This window comes from Excalfactoria chinensis, chromosome 2 (assembly GCF_039878825.1).
Source record: "Excalfactoria chinensis isolate bCotChi1 chromosome 2, bCotChi1.hap2, whole genome shotgun sequence".
NCBI classification, from domain to species: domain Eukaryota; kingdom Metazoa; phylum Chordata; class Aves; order Galliformes; family Phasianidae; genus Excalfactoria; species Excalfactoria chinensis.
This window is the reverse complement of record NC_092826.1, coordinates 16,462,747-16,484,057: the sequence shown is the minus strand read 5'-3', so window position 1 is coordinate 16,484,057 and position 21,311 is coordinate 16,462,747. Positions and strand designations below refer to the sequence as shown.

The window sequence follows — 21,311 nt, the reverse complement described above, 5'->3', positions numbered from 1 at the left end:
GCTATGTGGAACTGTAATGAAACAAACGTCCTGTAATATATATAAAATAACTATTCCCAGATTAATTCCACCAAAATTTAGGCATTTCATTCCTGGCTTTACTTCTCATAACAGAAGGGGGCATTAAGGAATGCTAAAAAGCATTTTCAACTGACTCACTGACTGTAAGAGGGAGAAATTATCAATTCCGATGATTATTTTTGATTCATCAAATCTTCCTAGAGAGGACCATCACCCGAATTGTGCCTAATTCTCCACCATCAGCCCAGTTAGAATGATTCAAAGTAGTCCCATTGGGACATAAAGTGAAGAAATTTCCTGAAATGTTTGTTGAACACATAAAAAGTAAACTTGCTGGCACCAAAAAGGGCTCAAGAGGAATGATTCAGCTCTCCATCATTTTGAGTTTTAATATGTTTCTATGCCTAAGTAGTCACTCTGAAGGTCCCTTCAGCCAATGGAGAAGAATTGGCAATTTTATTTGAGATGTTCTCTTTTAAATTAAATGACTCTAAAGTGTCATCATGATAACCTGTTTCACTTCAAGCTTTTCTACACTGTGCACATCTGAAGTTAGATTAAATGATAATCACTCCTTGTTGCAATATAATTCACCTATGCTAGGAGTTCTGCTGAGAGTTTTAACACAGCAGATTAGACCTCAAACTTTTAAAAGGCCTTCCTGATGCTTTTTCATAGACGTTACTTAGCTGCCTCGGGGATATCAATATCACCAGGAGACAATGCCGATACAAGTCTTTGTTTCATGTAATAAAGCAGAGATTAGGAATCTTATTTCAGATTTAGTAAACTTGTTCTACAAAGATCACCTCTTTAGATTTACCTGGTTTTCAAGGTGAGTTAAATCCTTCTGTACTACATTATATTACCAGGGTTTTGCACAATTCCCTAGAAGCATTCCATGAGAAGCTCAAAAGATTGATCTTAATTTGTAGGTACAGAATTAAATGATAATTTGTCTTACTTACAAAGAATAGGATCCATATGCATTAATAAATTGTTGTCATCATGTTGGCAGGTATGTACGGATAACAGGTCAGACCATAGTAATGAAATATAAAGAAGAAGCAGCCCTGATGACCAGATGGAGCATTCAAGCTAACTTTCTCCAATTAGAGCAAAGCAATTGAAAGATCATTTGCATCACGAAGCCTACAGTGTCAGGAAAGAACAAGTCTGACAGGCCTTTGTTTCTAATTGCTAAACCAAGTATTGATATGTTATCCATGACCAGAAGTATTGTTTACAGGCTTGGTTGCTGTAGTGATAGAATCACATGAATACTGCAGTCAAGATTAAATCCTTCCGGCAGATGAATAGGTTTTCAAGCAGCTTTTAATTGCTTGTTTATGAAATCCTGTACAGTTTTTTGCACACGCAGTCCAAAAATTAGGTATATATCTGTGTAAAGTCTCCAGCACGGCCTTTCCTCATAAAGAAGAAAATCCAATCCCAAGTTAAAAAATAAAAAAGTCAAGACAAACAAAGTCAAAATTCAGTCAGATGGAAAGTGGCACGGCTGCTCATACCTCCTACGGGACAGGAAGGTGAAGGAGAGTGAACAATGTCATATCTACCTTCCTACTAACCACCCCACTAGCCAGTGCAATCAGGCCATTAGCAGAAGTTAAGTACTTCTCCAAAGCTACTCTGAATGCCAGTGCTGGCTGCTGCCAGCATCCTCCTTGGAAGGACAAGAATGTGCCTGTCAATTTTTGTGTAGCTTGAATAAGCATGGGAGGGAGATTAATTTCATGTGCTACCATCCTCGTTTGCTTACTGAAGATGAGCGAGACCAATGGAGAAAATTAACTGCTATTCTCCTATGGTTACTTTGTCTTCTCAGTCTGTCTTATATTGTCTTATGCTCACGTGAGAAACAACAGATTCCACATGCATAAAAAGGAGTGTGCAAAGAGGATGGGGTCAGGATCTTTTCTGTGGTACCATGCACAGAAGACAAAGGGCATAAGCTGGAGCACAGGAGGCTTCCTCTGAACACCAATATGCAGCTCAGTGCTGTGTGGGTACTGGAGCACTAGCACAGGTTGCCCAGAGGCTGTGGGATCCCTTGCTTGGAGATCTTCAAAAGCCGCCTAGATGTGGGCTTGGGTCCCCAGCTCTGGGTGTCCCTGCTGGAGCAGATCTTGGGCAAGATGGAGGTGACAGAGTCACTGTCCCTGGACGTGTTCAAGGAATGTGTAGATATGGTACTTAGGGATGGGGTTTAGTGGGCAATATTGGTGGTAGCTTGATGACTAGGTGACCTTAGAGGTCATCATTTTCCAACCTTGATAATTTTATGACCCAGGAGTCCCTGCCAACATCAGGCATTCTGATTCTGCGATTCAATGATATGATTGTTTTATTTTCCTCACATCCCCTTATCATGTATGCTTCTCAGGTGTCTAAAGTGAACAAACCACTTAGCCTTTGTACTGATGTGAAAGTCATCCCAAATTTAGAGCGACAAATCTAAAATATTCCTTCTAAAATGTCTCTACGATTTTTCAGGAACCTTCTCTTGGAAAAGTCTGCTCTGTGTATGCTGGAGGGGGACTGGGGATAGAAACCTGGCAGAGCAGACTTTCTGGTAGCATGATCTGGGGGGAGACGGGGATGGTGGGAAAGGGAAGGGGGTCTGGAGGGGAGATCTTTGTTTTTAAATGTAAAAGACAAATAATTGCCCAGTTTCCAAAAGAAAAATATGCATCCAGCCACAAGATTTTCTCCCTCACTCAAGGATAGATTTTAAGCTAAAATTCTACAGGAGAGATTTCGAAGCCCCACACAGTGGCTAAATGCAAGGCATTTAGAAATACTTTGTTATTTGAAACAAGATCTCATATTTTGAGTTTGTTTTGTACCTTTTACCAGTTCCTGACTTTTCTGCCTTTTTATTTTTTGGTCCGGGATTAAATTTTAATTCAATCCTTTATAGTTTTGTCTTATAATTCATTCATAATTCATTTTGTCTTATAATATCATGTATTATCAGCTTTCCAGTCTTACATGGATTCCTAATTGTCTTTACTTTGCTAAAATCTTCTCCTTAATTAACAGATTATATTTTGCCTTGAAAACTGAACACCTCTACACACACAGGTTAGGTGAGGAAATGATACTGTCTAGAAAAAGCATAGTGTGGTGGCTAGAATAGAATGTGCAAACAATGCTGTACTGAATGTGAGAATAATGCTTTATCATGAGAACAATCAAATGTAAGAATGTTTGTTCCCTGGATGAGCTCAGGGGCATGGAGCACCCCCTCTCAGGTGCAGATGAGCTGCTGCTGCCTACAGAGGCCTCACACAATTGGCCCATTTGAGGCCTCTTACATAGTTTTGAGGGTCTGGATGGGACAAATGCTAGCAAGAGGCAAATTAGAGAGGGAGCAGAGGATGTACAGAGAAACTCTTTCTGCTTATGTGCCTTGAGGGTCTGCACTTTACCGGACTCCTTTAATAACTGCTTGGTTTTGCTTCACAGACTGATTTTGGGTTGCAGGGTGCCATGAAGAAGCCACGGCTCACTGTGTTCTATGTAGCAACTACTGCTTCAGGAACATGCACTTGTGCACCTTTCTCTCCGAAAATTGCACCTGTGCTGTGATCTCCTGCTTGCTTCTAGTAGCACTTGCTAGCAATTTCATCAGGGCGGTGCATGCACCAGACTACATCATTCCAGCATGAATCATCTAAAGGACTGTGACTAACTGGCTAATGTAGTCTGATCTGAGATTTATGATAAAGGCAAACATGAATGGTGCAGCCAATATTAAGAAACTGAAAAAGATAATGTGAACAGAAGCACAATATGAAGAAATGAAACTCTCTCAATCCACCAGTTGAAGAAAAGTCTGTAATATGTAAGGATGTATGTGATAGGGAATGTAAGCAATGATTTCTGAAGTACTGAATTGTCAAACAGATACTTTTAACACAGAAGGGTACCAAACAGGTGACACCCTTCCACTTTTTTACAGAAAATTTTGCTTGCTCTAATGCTAAGCTGTAAGTACATTCCATAATTGATAGTGAAATGTACTAGCTCCAAACCATATTGGTGTCTTGATGATTGGTGAGAAGAGTTTTCATCTTCCATTTTATTTTGGCCTACGTGTCATCACATCTGTTCAAATCAAGTCCCCTGCTGGACAGCTGATGGGAAAATGCAGTAGAACACAGCCCCCATATTACGATGATGGCCACTGGCATTTTGTTAGATCCGGCTGCCAGTATTTCCATTGTGATGGCTGGCACAAGTAAACTGGGTTCATCTCCATATGTAGGAGGCGGCCTGCATAACAGAGACCACAATTTCAGTGTTAGTTTTGGTCCCTGTTGTGGCCAAATCAGACAATAAAGCCTCTTACAGAGAGCCCTGGCTGGAAAGTGAGCAAACTCATCCTGGTATAAATCCACTGAATCAATAAATTTGCCATGCTGAACTTGTCATGTTGTTTCTACAACAAATCTCTATGTAGGCTTTTTGGTAAAGCTTTCCACCTTTCCATTGCCAAGTTGAATACAGCATTTGGTTTGTCCTATACATTTGGATGGAGGGATCTTTAAGAAACGGATTCATTCTTACCTTGCACAACTTGCACCGTGGGACCTTGCTTCTCAGGCTCATTTGCAGTACTGATTATATTAACTACCTGAATCAAGCAGACACGTATTTTCTCAGAATCCTTTATTTATTTTTTTATTTTTATTTTTAACTTGTTACTGAATTCTGATTTCTTACTGATGCAAATAGACGTTTCATGGCAGGTATGCTTTGACTGGCTGTGAGCACAAAAGCTTCCAGTAATTTGGAAAACTAGATTTCTGTTGATTCCTAATCAATACTGTCCCTGTAGCTGTGAGTGAAATATCACACTTGTTTCTCTTGACTTGGATTTTGTTTCTAATATAAGAAATCAGACCACAGGTTTATGGGGTAGGTTTATCTACATTTTGACAGTGAAAGGCTGTGATTGGCAATTCTTCCATCTGTTTTTCAGCAACTCCTGCCAGGAAGAGAAGATGGGAGGGTTATATGAGGAATAACAGCAGAAACAACAAATAGCAAGGACTGGAAATAGAATCGATCTGATCTCATTCCTTTAAGCTGAAGTTTATTTCTTACAACATGGTGACTTTTTGTTTTTTAATTGGTCTACAAAAGAAAAATACAAATATGAAGCCATAAGCATAGTTTGAGGGGAAGGCATGCCTGATACACAGGGCTGAATGACTAGGATGAGGTACAAATAATTAATGTTATCTAATTTGTGGTGTGGACAAATGATGCATGTCAGTTAATGAGCTGAAAATAATTTCTTCCTCTGCACTGAACCACGTGTACTTCATTTCTCATGAGAAGATATAAGAGGTAAAATACATAGTCCGTAACAAAAAGTCACTGGTAAATCTCAGCTGAAGTATTTCAATTTATTCTTTAAAATTAAAATTAATTTAAGTTTGAATTAATTTGCTCTTTCCTGCTCTACTTTCATTAATTTTCTTCTTATATACTGAGCATTAGTAAAGGTTTAATCTTTCTGTTTCAGCTTCAGTAAGAACAGCATTTATCACTGCAGCATCCTACAAATCTCAAAGGCCATGGAGAAATCCCGTGGAGCCTGTAACTCCAGCAGTTTCTGATAGAGCGTACTGAAGTCCATAAAGAAACACTGCTGTTAATTTAGGATACAAGAGGTCTTAGCTTATGAATGTTGCTTCAGTGGACAGCAGTTCTTAAGCAGATACACATTCATCTCTGAAAATTTTTTTTGTAATTCAACACTGTTGGATTGCATAATATATTTCATACCCCAGGCTCTGAGCTACAGTTTAGGAATCTTTAGCACAGTGCAGAATGACCTCATTAGCTATCCCTTAACTATTTTAAAGCCAGTTGTCTTTTTCAGCTATGTTGAAAAAATGACTGTAGAAGTCAATTTGTTGTACTTGCTCTTGGTAAAAATCACACTAGGTTTTTATGAATGCTCTTCTCAGCTCTCCTTGTAAACTGGTTCATACATTAGGCAATGAAAAGAGTCATCCACACTTAATCTGTTTCCCAGGACCTATCTCCTCTGTGCAGTTTGGAAAGACAACTGCCTTTCTCACACATTCGAGTGAAATGAATATGTTAATTACATGACCACACAGCAACACTACCTGACTTACCAGCAGATTTAGTCTTACTAAGAGCTGTACAGAATTAGCTGTAGGCAGAGGAAATCCCACACTTTTAGAGAATTTGCTTTGATTTTTAAGGAGTACGATACCACTTAGGGAGGCTGTTTGCAGTAGCATGCTTCTGTTATATTGCAGTATGCACTCGTGCATAGTTTTAATCAGGTAACACAACCAGCAGAATTGCCCATCATACATAACAGGGTCAACTTTATCAGAATAGACTTTTTCATGTATCAACAAGAAGTTAATTATAAATAAGTTATTCAGCTTTTACTGATGGAATGCCTTTAATTACTGCTGCTCATCAGGTCAAGTTCACCATTTACACCAAGATTACATGCCTCATCAAATTCTTATGAAATGTGTGTTGTGGTGTTAAAGGCAAAACTGTAACAATTACGGGGCTGGTTAAAACATTCAAAACTTGGAAAATTAAATTAATTGGAGGTTAAACTAGAAAAATGCATCTCAGTTCTAGAGAGATTATTGACTCCAACACTCCTCTTCAGTGAATGACGTGTTCAAGAGCCCAGAGCACCGGAGACCTCTTCTGCTGAGGTGAGACTAAGGAATGTGCTGTTCTGTCCTTGCTGCTATACAGTGAGGCTCTGTGATAACAGTAACTCACACTCACAGGTATGAGTTGCATCAGGAACAGCTTCTTTAATGCATTTTGGATGGGGGGCATCCCAGCAAAAAATGTTTTAGCTGACTTGTTTGTGTACATATATACCACAGAGGAGGTTTGCAAAGACAATACTTAGAAAATGAGAAAAAAGTTACTCATTATCAGGATAGTATCAAGATGAGAATTTATAGATTTTGAAAGTCAGGAAACAAAAATAAATGGGCATGTAAAAGACCTCATGACTTTCTCCTGTGTGCTCCTTTTTGTGTTCAACCTAATTTGCCAGATCTGCCACATGGTGACCTCAAACTCAGAGCTGGCCAGCAGAACCCCTGTCCAGCTCATCTTAAACCTGCTCATCTTATGTAGTTTATATCAAATAGAGATTTAAGTGGTTTATTGACTTACTATCCACACTTACTTAACCAACATTCAGTGAACTCTGCATTCAGAATCAATATCCATAATATAAAAAATCACAATATTACACAGTTGTACAATGTTAGTAAAGGGAGATTTATAAGTACCTTTCTATAATTTATCCCTGGAGGTTATAAATCGCCCAGTCCATCCCACATGAGGGTTCCCTGAAGTGTCAGACTCTATAGTGTGGCACTCCAGTGTTTTGCTGAACTCTGTCCAGTATGTCTCTTCTGTATGGGACTCAGCACCAAGCTGTGTCTTACCAGCTGGGTAAGGACCACCTCCCTCAGCCTGCTGGTAGTGCTCTGATGCAGCCCAGGAGGCTGGTGGCCTTCTTTAAAGTGAGAACAAAGATAAATATTAGTGATGTGTAAAACGTTCTGGTGGGTGCTAAGTGCTGCCCCTAAGCATCTACAAAGAAATACACATGACTTTTCAGATTGTTAGTCTGCACTACAGCCTATACCACTGTTTTTTAACTAGTATCATTTCCTGAACTAGTGAACCAGGGTTAGAGCAGGCTGGATTAAGTGCTGCAGTTACATCCTTTGATTGCAGTTTTTAGAAGTATTTTGTGTTCAAAGAAGAAAGGCAGAATGTTATTCATGTTCTGACGCATCCTTTCTGCCAAGGCTACTGTGTAATGGAAATGGCAGAACAGATGTGAGGAGAAGAAGTAGTTTCTTACTTCTCTTCAGCATAATATTCAAAAGATTGCACAGGAACATCCTTTGTTTGGTGCCTTAGTGATGACAGAGCTGTTTTCCAAATCTGTAGTAGTAGAGAAATGGTGTAGATTCATGTTTTAGAGTTGTAATGCCCTGTACTGTGTGTGGCTCAGTAGGAACGCTCTGGTCCCATATGTAAGAGATGAAATCAGAACCAATCTTAATCTGCAAACAGGTAACATTACTGAATAGTCTTGCTGAATAAACAACAGGATTGACAAACACTTTACCTCTTTGGAGGCCTTGAATTTAAAACCAAGAGGTCTGAAAATATAAGTTGAAGTGGCTACTGGATAAAGTCTCAGCCACATTTCCCCAGGGGCATTTCGAAGAAATGTTATTTTCAGACCTGGTGAAAGGATTGAATCAACTGATACATCCCAGAACATTTCTCTCCTTCTTTTGAGTCCTTCACAACAAACACAGGATGTAATAAAACAGCCATTCCCTGAAGAGAATCAGTCATCTATTTAACTGCATTTCCTTTCTCAAACAGAGATCAGATACTGTACAAGAAAGCACAAAAGACATTACAAAACAGTCTTCCCACAATAAAAGCTTCTTCCTAATTCTCTATAATTAGAATGACTTTTGAATGAGAAACAGCCTGTACAATTTGTGCAGCTCAGGGACTTCCTGCTCCAAGGAGCTATGAATTAACTTAGAGTGGGCTGCATCAAGCCTTTCCCTGTAGAATTAATTGTGTCTCCTGGACATCGATGAGAGTTTCGTCATGTACTCATAGAATATCAGGGCAGAAAGAAACACTGTGATAACACTGTTTGATCTTTGTGTAACACAGATGGTAAGCCCAATTTCCAAATTTTCAGAACAAGACTTTTATTGGTAGGGCAATGGTATCTTACACTTTCTAAGTTTCCTCATGTCCCTGATGGCTGCTGCACATGCCAAACTCATCCCAAACCCAAACGCTTGCTGATATCAACTGACAAATCAGGAGCTGAATTCTTGTTCAGTTTGCTTCGAGGTTGTAGACTTTGAAAAATCTGCCATCTGCATTATATTTACAGGCAATAGGAGGAAAACACATTCTTGCTTCTAAACAAGAGTTATTCAGTATTTATTAAAAGCAGGGTTTTCACCTATTCACATATACTCAAAGAAAGACAGTCTAAGCCTCCAAAACGCATAAATACTTGATCAAATTAAATAATCCACAGCTAATAGAAGCCTGCTTTCAGGCAGTATGTTGAATTAATGCCAAATGTAAATAATATTTGTGCTTACATTGCTGAAAAAATGAAATGAGACGTTTGTGATTTTTGATCTAACCTATTAAAAGATTATAATCATTTCTTTTACATCTGGCTCAGTAATTGGAATACATCCTGATTTTAACAGGAGGTAGAGAAATGAGTAACTTGTTTACCATATCTGTTTCTTCTGGTATCCACTGGTGACTTTATTTAAGCACAAAATCTGCATAGCTGCACAAATAAGTTAAGAAAATCAAAAAACAAGGAGAAGGCATGGTTCAAACTAAGTTTGTAAATGACCACTCTGCTGCAAAGGCTGTATTATCTCCTCTAACTTCTGCAGCAATTACAGAGGGTGCTCGAAGTTATGGTACCCAACTCATGACTATTTTACACTTGGCTGCAGATCTTTGATCAGCTTAATACTTTCCACCTATCATCTCCTGATACCCTCCATGTATCTATCTGGTAACCATTTACTTCTGATTTTCCTAATGTATTTACCTTTTTTAATTTATTTTTATTTTTATTTTTATTTTTAAATTTATTTCAAATACAAATCCTGTAGGTCTTTAAAATTCAAAACACCATAGCAATTTCAACTAGAAGATTTTATTACTATGCATAAGCAAGGACATAAGATTCACAGACAAGTGTTTGTAACACTGTTTTACTGTGATGTACCCATTATTTTCTTGCTCACCTACCAAGAACCAGTTCTGGGAATATGTTTCTGGGCACCCTCAGAGCCTTTTGCTTACATTGGCTACATCATCCTGTATGAGCAACTAAAGCTCCAGGTGGAAAAGCAATACATTATGTGTTGAATAATAAAAAAACAGATTTTTAATACCACATTTTTGAAGTAGTCTATTTGCTATACAAGGCTAAATTACTTAAAAGTCAAAACCAAAAGTCATCTCCTCCACTGCTCCTTGTGCTAGCTCGCTCTCTGCTTTTCAGCCGCAGCATATCCATGACACTGCGTGCATATATGTCTCGCAAATTAACATTGATATTTGAGTCACTGGATGAGTTCTTCATGAGTCTCTTTAAAGCTTCACGCTGCCGAAGAGCAGCTTCTTTTATCTTCAGCGTAAAGTAACAGGCAGAAAACCGGTCATTTATGATAGCTATTGGCAAAGCCAAAACTAGTATTCCTGACAGTATACACATGAAGGCCACTACCTTACCAATAGTAGTATCTGGTCTAATGTCACCATAACCAACAGTTGTCATGGATGTTGTTGCCCACCACCAAGCACCAGGTACGCTTGTGAAAGTTGTACCTGGCACACCTTGCTCAACAAAATACTCCACCGTGGAAAATATAGAGATTCCTACAGAAAGGAAAAGCAGCAGCAGGCCAACCTCCTCGTAGCACTGTGCAATTGTCATTCCAAGGGACCGCAACCCTGAAAAAAGAAGAAATGCTGTCAGTAGGTTGATTTGTGAAGCTCCCTTCTGTGATTCGTGAAACGCCTTTTTACGCCTTTGTTTTGGCTGTTAATGAACATGACTTATGAAAAAGGGCTGCAGATCCTACAAGCAAAACTACTGCAAAAATGTGATTTAAAAAGAAACAGATTAAGATGTTAGACTGAAACACTGACATCATCTCACTTTCCTTTATACAGAGCATATAAATTCTGCATACTGCTTATCATTTGAACTACATACAACATATGATTTAGAAAAACTAACCAATCTTGATTTAGTAATTGGCCATAATGGAGATTCTACCACAGTTTTTATTAAGTTACCTAAATAGCCATTTAAAACTACTAAAAACATCTGCTTCCTACTTTCAATTGGAATGTGCCTGTTTTCCAGCCATTATCATATTTATCTCTTGGACCAAAGAACACCCTGTTGTCAAATTCATGTTCCCAGGTGGGCACTTTGAGCCTAATTCTGTCACACAATACTTTTTCTTTGCTAAGCACTGTTTACAAACCTTTATAGTTCTCATCACCTCCCTCTGACCCTTCTTCCCCCTCACAGTCTATCAACATCTTTATCTGGAGAGATCAAAACAAATACAGTAGTCCAGCAGCAGCTGTGCTTGTGCCAAAACTGGAGATAGCAAAGCTTCCCAAAGCAAACAAGTACTCTCCTGCTAATTCACCATTGCCTATGGGCCGAACAGGGAATTTATGTGCAGCAGATTGCTCTCCATAATGCCCCACATTCCTTTTAGAGCTGCTGCCTCAAGGCCAGGCTGCCTGACAAAGCAAGCAGGAAAGTAAATCCAATAATACTGCAATGGATAAATGTTGCTCATAAACAAAAGAAGATAACAGGGTACCAAACTGGTTGAAAAACACGGGAGACTGAAATTATGCTTTGAATCACAGCTGATTTTGGACCGTTAATATTCTTCTTAAAACATGCTATATGTTTTCCTTAATAAGTGAAAAAAAAACCCACAGTGCTTATCAATAACTCTTCATGTAAGAGTGTACTCATGAGAGAAGACTTGTAACTAAAACATTTGCATAGAGGTTTGCTGCTTCTGCTTGCAGCCTTCATACGCTCATTGAACTAACAGAGAATTTGATTTGCTTTCCTTCCACGATCTCGAAATAAAATAAGTTAAAATTTCCTTTTGCTTTTGGCTCCGTTTCTTTTTCCCTTTAGATCTAATGAGATTTAAAGTTTTCATTTATGTTCAGCAAACAGTGGAAGAACAGACTATTTTGCAGGGAATGTTTTCCTTTTTCAACTGCTAGCTACAGTTAAGGATTTGCCCATATCCGGGTTTTATATTTCTGTTATGAAAGTCTGTTGGTTACAATGTTTATTGTAAATTATACAGGTTAATTATGTAACAGAAAGGGGAAATAAGATATATCAGACTTTTTTTCTATTAATACGACTCTGTCCAGTTTTTGAAAATATACTAAGATAGCAGTGCAAAGGCAAGGGACAATTGCAAGGACACAGATCAAGCTCTCATCTTCCAAGGAAGTTATTATACTCAATTACCATGTAAAATTTCATACTGAACAAGGTAGAAGAATAAATCCTTTCAGGTGACCTAGGAAGAAGGTACACCAATTTAAAAGTCTCCATGACATAAGTAAAGACTGTAAAATCCAGGTTTGCCCTTTACAGTGGAGCCCAGAAATACTGGTTTTAAAAGAAGAAAACAAAACAAAACAACAAAGCAACAGCACAACTTTCTTAAATCAGATTGAAATAAGCACGAACAAGGACTGCTAACTCTCTGCATCACATGAATGACAGCTTCAGCAAAATAGTTTTTTAATGGTTAATAATTCTTACTATTAAGGAGTCTGGTAAGTTCTTTTAAAATTATTCTTAGTTCTATTGTCCTCATATAAAACAATGATGCTGAAATAAAAGAGTATAATAAAAATGATTCAGTATCTCTGGTAAAAAAAAAAGCCACAACAGAACTCAAGCTGCCTTGGTTATCAAAACCAGGTATTAAAGAATTATCTTAATTATCGTGAAGGAAAGTAATAACTAAAGTACTTTTTAACTTGTTAAACTCAAAGGAAATAAAAATAAAAATAAAAATAAAAATAAAAATAAAAATAAAAATAAAAATAAAAATAAAAATAAAAATAAAAATAAAAATAAAAATAAAAAACAATGACTGAGCCCCCCCCTTTTTTTTTTTTTTTAAATGAAAGTAAATATTTGTGTTATTTGTGTTGATGGCCCATGATCACTGAGATCAGCGCAATGGTGGTTCTCCATCACTTCGTGCTTTTAGGAGAAGTCAGGAGATGTTTTTAGATGAATCTATGAATCAGACAACTTATTGGACTCCACCGTTCATTCCAAATGGGATTCAGTTGGTGTACTCAGGATTATGTATTCTGTTTTACTTTAACTTTTAAAAAATGATTTATCCAGCCCTAGCATACAGCCAAACTTGAGCTGTTCCATCAGAGACACCTCTGCAAGTCTTATGAGAGCTATGAGAGCTCCCTGCCAGCAGCTATAACAGCTTGGTTACTCATGCTGGAAGGTGCTGGGCTGCTGCAACAGTCAGTGTATTTGGGGCAAGCAAACTGCTCCAGCCTTGGAACCAGCAGCAAGCAACAGAGGCATTTCTGCCTTGCATCACAAGTTCCACCTCTTTGCTGCCCAAAGGAACTTGATAATGCAAGCTGATAATCAGGAGACTCAGTTTACACACAGCATTTAAATCGTCCTAAATTTTTGGCACTGAATTCAGGAAGTGCTGAAGTTTTGCTTTCTCATGAATCCAGCAACATCTCATCCTGACATATGCCCACTGCCATCAGATGCCCACATCCTGCTTCTCAAGGAGTAAATTTCTAAGTGCTTCCTAGATGAGGACCAGCAAAGCCTTAGACTAAACATGGCCCCAGAAAAAAGCCAACAGCTGAGAAGCATCAGAAAATGTGAAAACTGCAGGTTCAATTCTTAGTCATTCCTAACCCACTCAAATCTGTACCTTCAGTATCTCAGAAGTCATCTCATCCTCTAGCTATACATTTTCTGGTAGACATACGACTAATTGATCAATTTTCTTTGACAAGGTATAGCACTTTGCACAATTTAGCACTCACTCTAGTATGGCCCAAGTGTTTCTATGCATTAAATCCATCTCCTGATAACTGAGTTCAGCATTCAAGGGATTCTTCCATTTTTCTTTCCCTTCCCCACAAAAAGGGCTAATCTGCCATTTCTCTAAAAACAGAGGAAAGAAGAACTTAGATTTTTCCTAACTCATTTCTGACTCTGATAGCAGAACCTCTGCTGCTGGGATCTCAGCTTTTCTCTGGTTCCACACAGTGACCGTCACTCATGACTTTGACCACCCTGCCGTGGCGACAGAGGAGTTGCTCCTGGCAGCCACAGATTATTACATCTCTTTTCCTGTGATCTTGCACTCCTTTTGCCACACAAAACAGGTGAGCAGTGTATGAAGTTTCACGTGATCTAAGAGTACAAGAATCACAGAACCCTCACTGGGAGGCAGTTTTAAGTTGCCTAATGCAAGAGAGAAGTATTTGAGTGCCACTCCTACACTCTGAGATTTACCGGCACTGCCTGCGTTTGTGCAAGGATCGTATCTGTATACTGTACTTAGAATGTTTATCTTCTATTAGCTGCTATGGCCAGAAGTGTATTCAGAACCATGTTAGCACAACTCTCTTCCACTACAAACCTCGTCTGGTCAGAAGTTACACTTCAGATCCACTAATCTATTTTTTGTCTTGGCTTATTAGAGTTATGTTTTGCCTTAGCAACCACACATCTTCTGACAGAAAATCAAATTCACGGCCTTCTACATTTAAATTACACAGAAAAGTGCCAAAACTGATTCACTGTTGTGCAACTAAGTAACTAGTAATTCCCAACTATCAAATTAGCAAGCATAGTGGCAATAATGCTAATCTGAATGGCTTCAATAGTGATGTATGTCACTTGTTGCATACTGAAATTGGTATTTCGATTACAGAAGAAAGATGGCAGCTCACTTTCAGAGCAGAAGACTGTATTGAGATAAAATTAATTCCTTTCTTCTACCAAACATGGCAAATGAATGACTAAACTCTTAACATTAGTAATACAATACTGGGAAATAAACTATAGTAACATTTTAATGAATTTAACCTTAGAAATAAATAGCACAAAAGTTTAGACCATGGCTGTCCAACCTTTTGGCTTGCCTAGGAGTGAAGAGGTGTTGTCTTAGGCTACATACATAATATATAATATAGTTAACGTATATAAGCAACAAAGCTTCTTTAAATATGTTTTTTATTAAAACAACAACAAGAAAAAAGAAAAAAAAAAAAGAAAAAAGAAGAGGGAAACAAAAGCATAAAACCAGCAGGTTGGACATGTAGGGTTTAGACCACCTCTGAAACACTGAAACACTGAATACAGCTGAAGTTAACAATTACTACACAGGCATCTGAAACTTACTTTATAGCTGACAGAGCCTCAGAATTGTGTTTTGTGCATTCATTCTGTAACAGTAAAGTATGATGAAGTGGAAACTCCGGAAAGTTTCTAACTAGAATTAACATACTTTTGGATCATAAGCTTGTCTTTAGCACCAAAGTGCCTGAATGTGACAAAATCATTTTCTTATTCTCAAAACAGAACAAGGGAGGAATGCATTCACATTCATGTAATTGGAAGTGGGCAGCAGGCTTCCTTGCATAGAACAAAAACTGTAAAAATTATACTGAAGCACAGCAAACTCACTGACAGACTGAATCATTAACAGCTTCCTCTCAACTGCTTTCCAAGGGACAGTTACGCATCCGGGTAGGCATAATCCCAAACCACTATGATTATGCTCAGCAGTATTAAAGCTACTCACTGCTACCGGTATGAAGATTCACTGCTCTTCAGTGACAAAAATAAAGACACATCCTGTTGCTAAAATGCCCACTGAAATAGGGTCAGTTCATGAAGAGGGTGGAGATGGTTCTCCAAAAAATGAAGCTGCTTCATTGCTACTTCAAGGCAGGAAATTCTGGAAGGACTACATCAGGAGTGCTTGGACATGAAGGGCACCACATTAGAACGCTAGCTGAACCTGACATTGCCACTCCATGCTGAACCTAATGCCAATTCAGTGCCCTAGCTGTGTGTCATAGTTTTGTGGTGCTGCTGTCAATATTCCACATCATAACATCATGTGCAGTATGATGTTCAACATATCACACAGATTCCAACGTGTTCAACATGGTCATAGAGCCCATCAACCCACTGCCCAGTATGATTCACTTCAAACAGTTTTATTGAAACATTCTCTATCCAAAAGAACCTCATTGTTTTTAGGATGTGTGATGCAGGCAAAATCATGATCCATTTATTTGCATAAAACTTTTTAAGTGTAACAAGTGATGACAGATAATTATAAACTGTCATCAGTGAGGCTCTGATAATATAAAAGCATGGGTCACTTCTGTTTCTTCCTAACTCAAATAAAAATGTTTGAAAAAATATGTGACGTTGTGAATGACTGGTGAAGGGCTTACAGCATACAGCTTTGGGGCCTGCTTTTGTAAATGTTCTATGCAACTGAAAAGTACTGGCTTTATGAAGAACTAGAATTTACTGAAGAAATCTACCGACATTGTTATCAATATCCAAAAGTAAGAGTTTCACAAGCCATCACAACTAACATTACACTGTACATAAAAGGCAGAAATGCACACAAAATGGGGACAGTTTGTTGGCAGTAAAAGTAAGAACTACCACTGCCATGGCTGAAGTACCTGTTGAATGTCTTCCCAGCTTCAACATCCGTAGCGCTCTGAGTAGTCTCAGCACTTGGACAATGCGCCCCACATTTTCCAGTTCCTGGGAGCTCTCCCCACCACACAGACTCTCTACCAGCAGTGTGATGTAGAAAGGTAAAATAGCAAGGAGGTCTATGATGTTTGCCACACTCCTCAGAAAGCGACACCGATCCCGTGTACACAGGAACCTCAGAACAAACTCCACAGTGAACCATGCAATGCACAGGTACTCAAGGGCATCCAGTAGTGGTGGTGCCAGCCAGCTTAGCTCTACTGAAATCAAAGCCATGTTGGCAATGGACACAACAACAAAAGCCATGGATAAAGTGCCAAAAGTCCTCGCTGCTGCAGAGGAACCAGGCTTTTCCAAAACTTCCCAAAGTTTCTGTCTGACATTGGGACAGAGGCTACCAGAAAAGTCCTCTTCCTCATCTTGAGCATCCAGTTCTTCAGCATCTTTCTTGATGTCTAAGGCTTCACTCAGCTCCTTCCTCCTGAAGTACCTGCCCAGGAATCCCCCAACAAAAACATTTTTAATACCAATATGAGTACATTTTTCTTATCCTCTACCAGGAAAGGTATAAGAACATGCATTAAAGTATACCTTATCAGAAATTAGAAAACCCTGATGTCAAATGTGTTGTGAAGGACATTATTAACTAAGACCCTACAGCATGTTTCCTTTGACCTGATATTCCTACTTACCCACGTCACAGCAGTGGCAGTTTGTATGTACACAGTAATTTTATTCAGATAACGTGCTACTTATGTGGATCACATTGCCTACAGTAGGACTAGTTCCATGCCTAGCATGCATGCATTCTTATAAGCAATTCAGACCCTCTGTTTCTCCATTATCCTCAATTTTATTGCAGTTTTATTAATTATATTGCAGTTTCATTACATTGGTGTGTATCTGCAGTGCTAGAAGGGAAGACATAATGAAAGCTTTGCAGTTCATGTATGAAGTTCTGATCAATACATGCTCAGATGCCTCGGGCTATCTTGCATTAAACATATGGGCTGTCACACAACAAAGCATGCATCTTTGCTGAATGAAACTTATTGACTGTAAATGCGTAGCTGAGTGTTTTGTTAGTGTATTTACAGAACTATTTCATAAAACAACGTTCTCAAATTACACTGTAAAAATATTTTCCTTTATATCTGTATTTCCTGACAGCTGTAGATATCAAGACTTATTAAGGGGCTACGCAATTTTGCCTTCATCTGCTGCCTGTGTTACTCTTGCATACGCCCAAGAGATCTGTATCTTCTTGTACCACCAAAGAATTAGGATCTTTCAGTTATAACTACTACCAAATGAAGAATGGGATGAAAACTAGGATATAACTGTCTCAGAGGCAGCTATATCCATGTAAGGATAGGATAACTGAAGCATTTTTTTGGAGGGTGGGAGAGGTGAGGCAGGATGGATGTGCTTGATTATTTCCAATAATTTTGACATAACAAGTTTGATCAACAGCAGTTGTACTCTTTATACTACAGACAAACCAGTAATGCTAATATGGTAGATAAAGTAGGTGCAAATAGAATTAACAGACATCCTGGGGGTGGTCAGTCAAAACACACTTTGTACCTAAACTGCCTGTCACAATTTGTCTCCAGCAATCCATGTTCCCCCTGCTGCTGCCCCCTCCCTGTACGCTGCTACATCCATATTCCATGCTTCCCCTCAGGGCTGCTCCTGCAGCTGTGCCACCCACTCTCAGCACAGCAATGACCACTCCCACCTTCTGTCTCTCCTTGCAACTGTGTGGAAAGTACTGGGCAGTGAAGCTCCAAACTCTCCTGACTCCACACGTGATCCCCCTCGGCTAGGATAAAACTGCAATCTGAATGACACTGAATGTACATCTTTGCTTTGACAGCCCATCCTAACTCCATCACTGCCACTTTCCGCTTTGAACTTCCAGGGCCAGTCTGAAACTGATGCAGAAAAACCCATATCCTGCTCATGTCAGGCTCTCACTATCTTGCCTCCACCGCCAACCTGTCCCTCACAGCAAAGGTAAGCAGTGATCTCACTCAACACACCTCTCTGTCCAATTCCCCACTTCCATCTACCTCCAGAGTAGGATTCACTTCTGGATTTGCCCAGCTTTGAGGATATTTCTTCTGTGCTACCTTCTCTGCCCTACTGTTGGATCTCTCACCTGACTGTCCCTGAACACCAGCCAGTGCTGAGCTCACTCAGCCCATGTTCCTGCTCTGTGTTTTCCCACAGCTCACCGATCTCTGCAGCAGGAGTCGATGCTGAGCTCATCCAAGCCCCAGTACTGGATCTCCTGCAGGAAGGAGAGTGCACACAGCTGCTCCATCACATGCAGCCTCCCTGTCTGGTAGTAGTTCAGGATGTAGTGAAATGCCTGCGAGCTCCTGTCAAAGAAATACTCATTCTCCAGCAGGTTAGCATCATCACAGAGCTCAAGGAGGCCAGAGGCCACGTCCCGGGCAGCAGAGACCACCACAGCCAGTTTGCCGAGACGAGTGTCGGGGTAGCAAGACAAAGTTTGCTGGGACATCACGAAGCGGCTGCCTCCCACATTGATTGTAAAGCAGTCCAAGGAAGGAACAACCTTCTGCAGCAGGAGCCCCTGCTCCTCCTCGCTGGAGAAAACACTGCAGTCCAGGGAGCCCAGCGACGTGCTATTCCCTTGTTCCTCCAGGGACGCTTGGGAATTAAGAGACATGCAGCAGGGAGGCGACTTCATCCTGTAGCTGCCAGCAGCAGCCCACACTCTCCTGGATGGAAAACACAACAAAGCTGCAGAGATGTTCTTGGTGTTGGCAATGGGGCCAGCTTAGAGATGAGGGACCTTCTGATGCTTTGGTTCCTGTCCCCGGGGCACCTCACCACCCCCACTTCCTCCAAATGTTGCCTCCATCTGAGACAGAGGCCAAGCGTGCTGCTGGGCTCCCAGCGATACCTGAGGTCCGTGAGTCAGGCTCACTGCGCGCTGTTTGGGGGAAGCGCCAGGCACCATCTGACAGCGACAACCCACGCGGCCCCTTCGGCTTCACGGTCAGCCCCGACCTCTCAATCAAGTGTCCCGCGAGCCGAGTGCGAAGGGAACGAACCATCACGGCACAATATCAGCATCGCCTTCAGCGGGCTGTGCGAGCAGAGAGGGGATGCCCGGCGACCCGCCCCGTGCTCGGCCTCGCCCGTCGCCTCTGCTCTCCGTCCGGCCCCACGGCTCCGTCCGCCCCGGCCCCTTCTGCACCCTCACAGACGTACCCCGGTTCCTGGGACCGCCCCTTGCGCCCGCACTTCACCGACAGCCGCCGCCGAAGTTGCCGGCCCGTCCGACCAACCCCGTCCCGTCCAGCCGCGGGATCCTCGCCCCAGCCTGGAGCAGCCGCCGCACACCGCCCGTCAGCCCGTCAGGCAGCCCGGCCGCGCTCCGCCGCCTCGCGCCGCGCCTCACCTGCCCGCCCGCTTCCCCGCTGTGCCGCCCGCGGCTGGGCGCCCGCTGCCGCCGTCCCCTCCGTTCAATCCCCCGGCTCCAAACTTCTGTGCAGCGGCGGCGCGCCTCCATGGCGGGTCATGTGCCGCGGGGGGCAGGCGGGAGCGCCGGGGCTGCGCAGCACGGGGCGGGCCGGGCCGGGCCACCGCCCTCCCCGCTGCGGGGCCGAGCGTTCGCCGGCCTGGCCGTGCGGGGTGCCCGAGGTGGGGGCGCGGTTCGGCGGGCAGTGCGGAGCGGAGCTCGTTGTTTCTTGGCCGGGGCTGCTCGATGCGAGGGGTTCTCAGAGCCGCCAACTTCTCCGAGTGAGCTCGCAGCACGATTTGAATACCACTCGCTCCCTGTTAATAGCATGTATGTAAAATCGAACGTACCTCCGAGCAGGTAATGTGTCTTCATTAACACTGCTATCACGACCACAGATCAGATCTAAAATGACAAGCCAATAGTCGTGGAAATGGCCAAGCAGTGCACGCTGAAAAGCCTGTCTTAACCTAAATACTCTCAGGGTTTTTTACTGAAGTAGTTTGGGATATGTCTGATGCTGTCCTGTGTTGACCTTTGAGCACCATTGTATCAATTAACTGTCACCTTTTTCACTGTTCTCTCTCATAGGAAACCATACAGAACCATACAAAATCACAGGAGTTGGAAAGGACCTCAAGAGATTGACAAGTCCAAGCTCCTTCTAAGGCAGGTACCCTACAATAGGTCACACAGATAGATGTCCAGACAGGTTTTGAATATCTCCATAGAAGGAGACTCCACAGCCTCTCTGGGCAACCTGTTCCTGAGCTCTATCATCCTTACCATGTAGAAATTCTTATGTGTGTTAGTACGGAATTTCTTATGTCCAAGTTCTAGGCCATTGCTCCTTGTCCTGTTGCTACATGCCAATGAGACTGGCCTCATTCATTTGCCTCCCACATCCCTTTAAATATTTATAAACATTAATCAGATTCCCTCTAAGATTTCATTTCTCCAGGCTGAACAGATCCAAGTTGCTCAGCCTTTCCTCATATGGGAGATGCTCCAGGCCCTTAATCATCTCTGTGGCCCTCAGCTGAACTGGATGCAGTATTCTAAATGTGGTCTCACCAGCACAGAGTAGATAGGGAGGATCACTGCCTTTAACCTGCTGGCCACACTCTTTTTAATGCACTCCAGGATACCATTGATCTTCTCAGACATAAGGTTACATTCATGGTCAACCTGTTGCCCACCAGGATGCCCAGGTCCTTTTCCTCAGAGCTCTTCTCCATCAGGTAATCTGACCTGTACTGCATGTGGTTATTCCTCCCCAGGAATAGCTGTATTGGAGGGAATAGTGCGTGATGTAACAATCTT

At 41.2% G+C, this 21,311-nt stretch overlaps 1 protein-coding gene across 2 annotated transcripts; it reads right to left on the bottom strand.

Moving 5' to 3' along the window:
* Positions 1-8,441: 8,441 nt before the first annotated feature.
* On the bottom strand, positions 8,442-20,093 carry KCNV1 (potassium voltage-gated channel modifier subfamily V member 1). Of its 2 annotated transcripts, none has more exons than XM_072330256.1 (4): positions 19,929-20,093; positions 18,730-19,242; positions 16,453-16,979; positions 8,442-10,623 (listed from the first exon to the last, which is right to left on the bottom strand). In XM_072330256.1, the coding sequence occupies exons 2-4, from the start codon at positions 19,209-19,211 to the stop codon at positions 10,112-10,114; spliced, it is 1,521 nt and encodes a 506-aa protein (XP_072186357.1). In that variant the 5' UTR covers positions 19,212-19,242; positions 19,929-20,093; the 3' UTR covers positions 8,442-10,111. The 2 variants fall into 2 exon arrangements, with proteins under 2 accessions (XP_072186357.1, XP_072186358.1); XM_072330257.1 differs by lacking the exon at positions 19,929-20,093 and adding an exon at positions 19,739-19,838 and having other exon boundaries at positions 9,759-10,623.
* Positions 20,094-21,311: the final 1,218 nt, after the last annotated feature.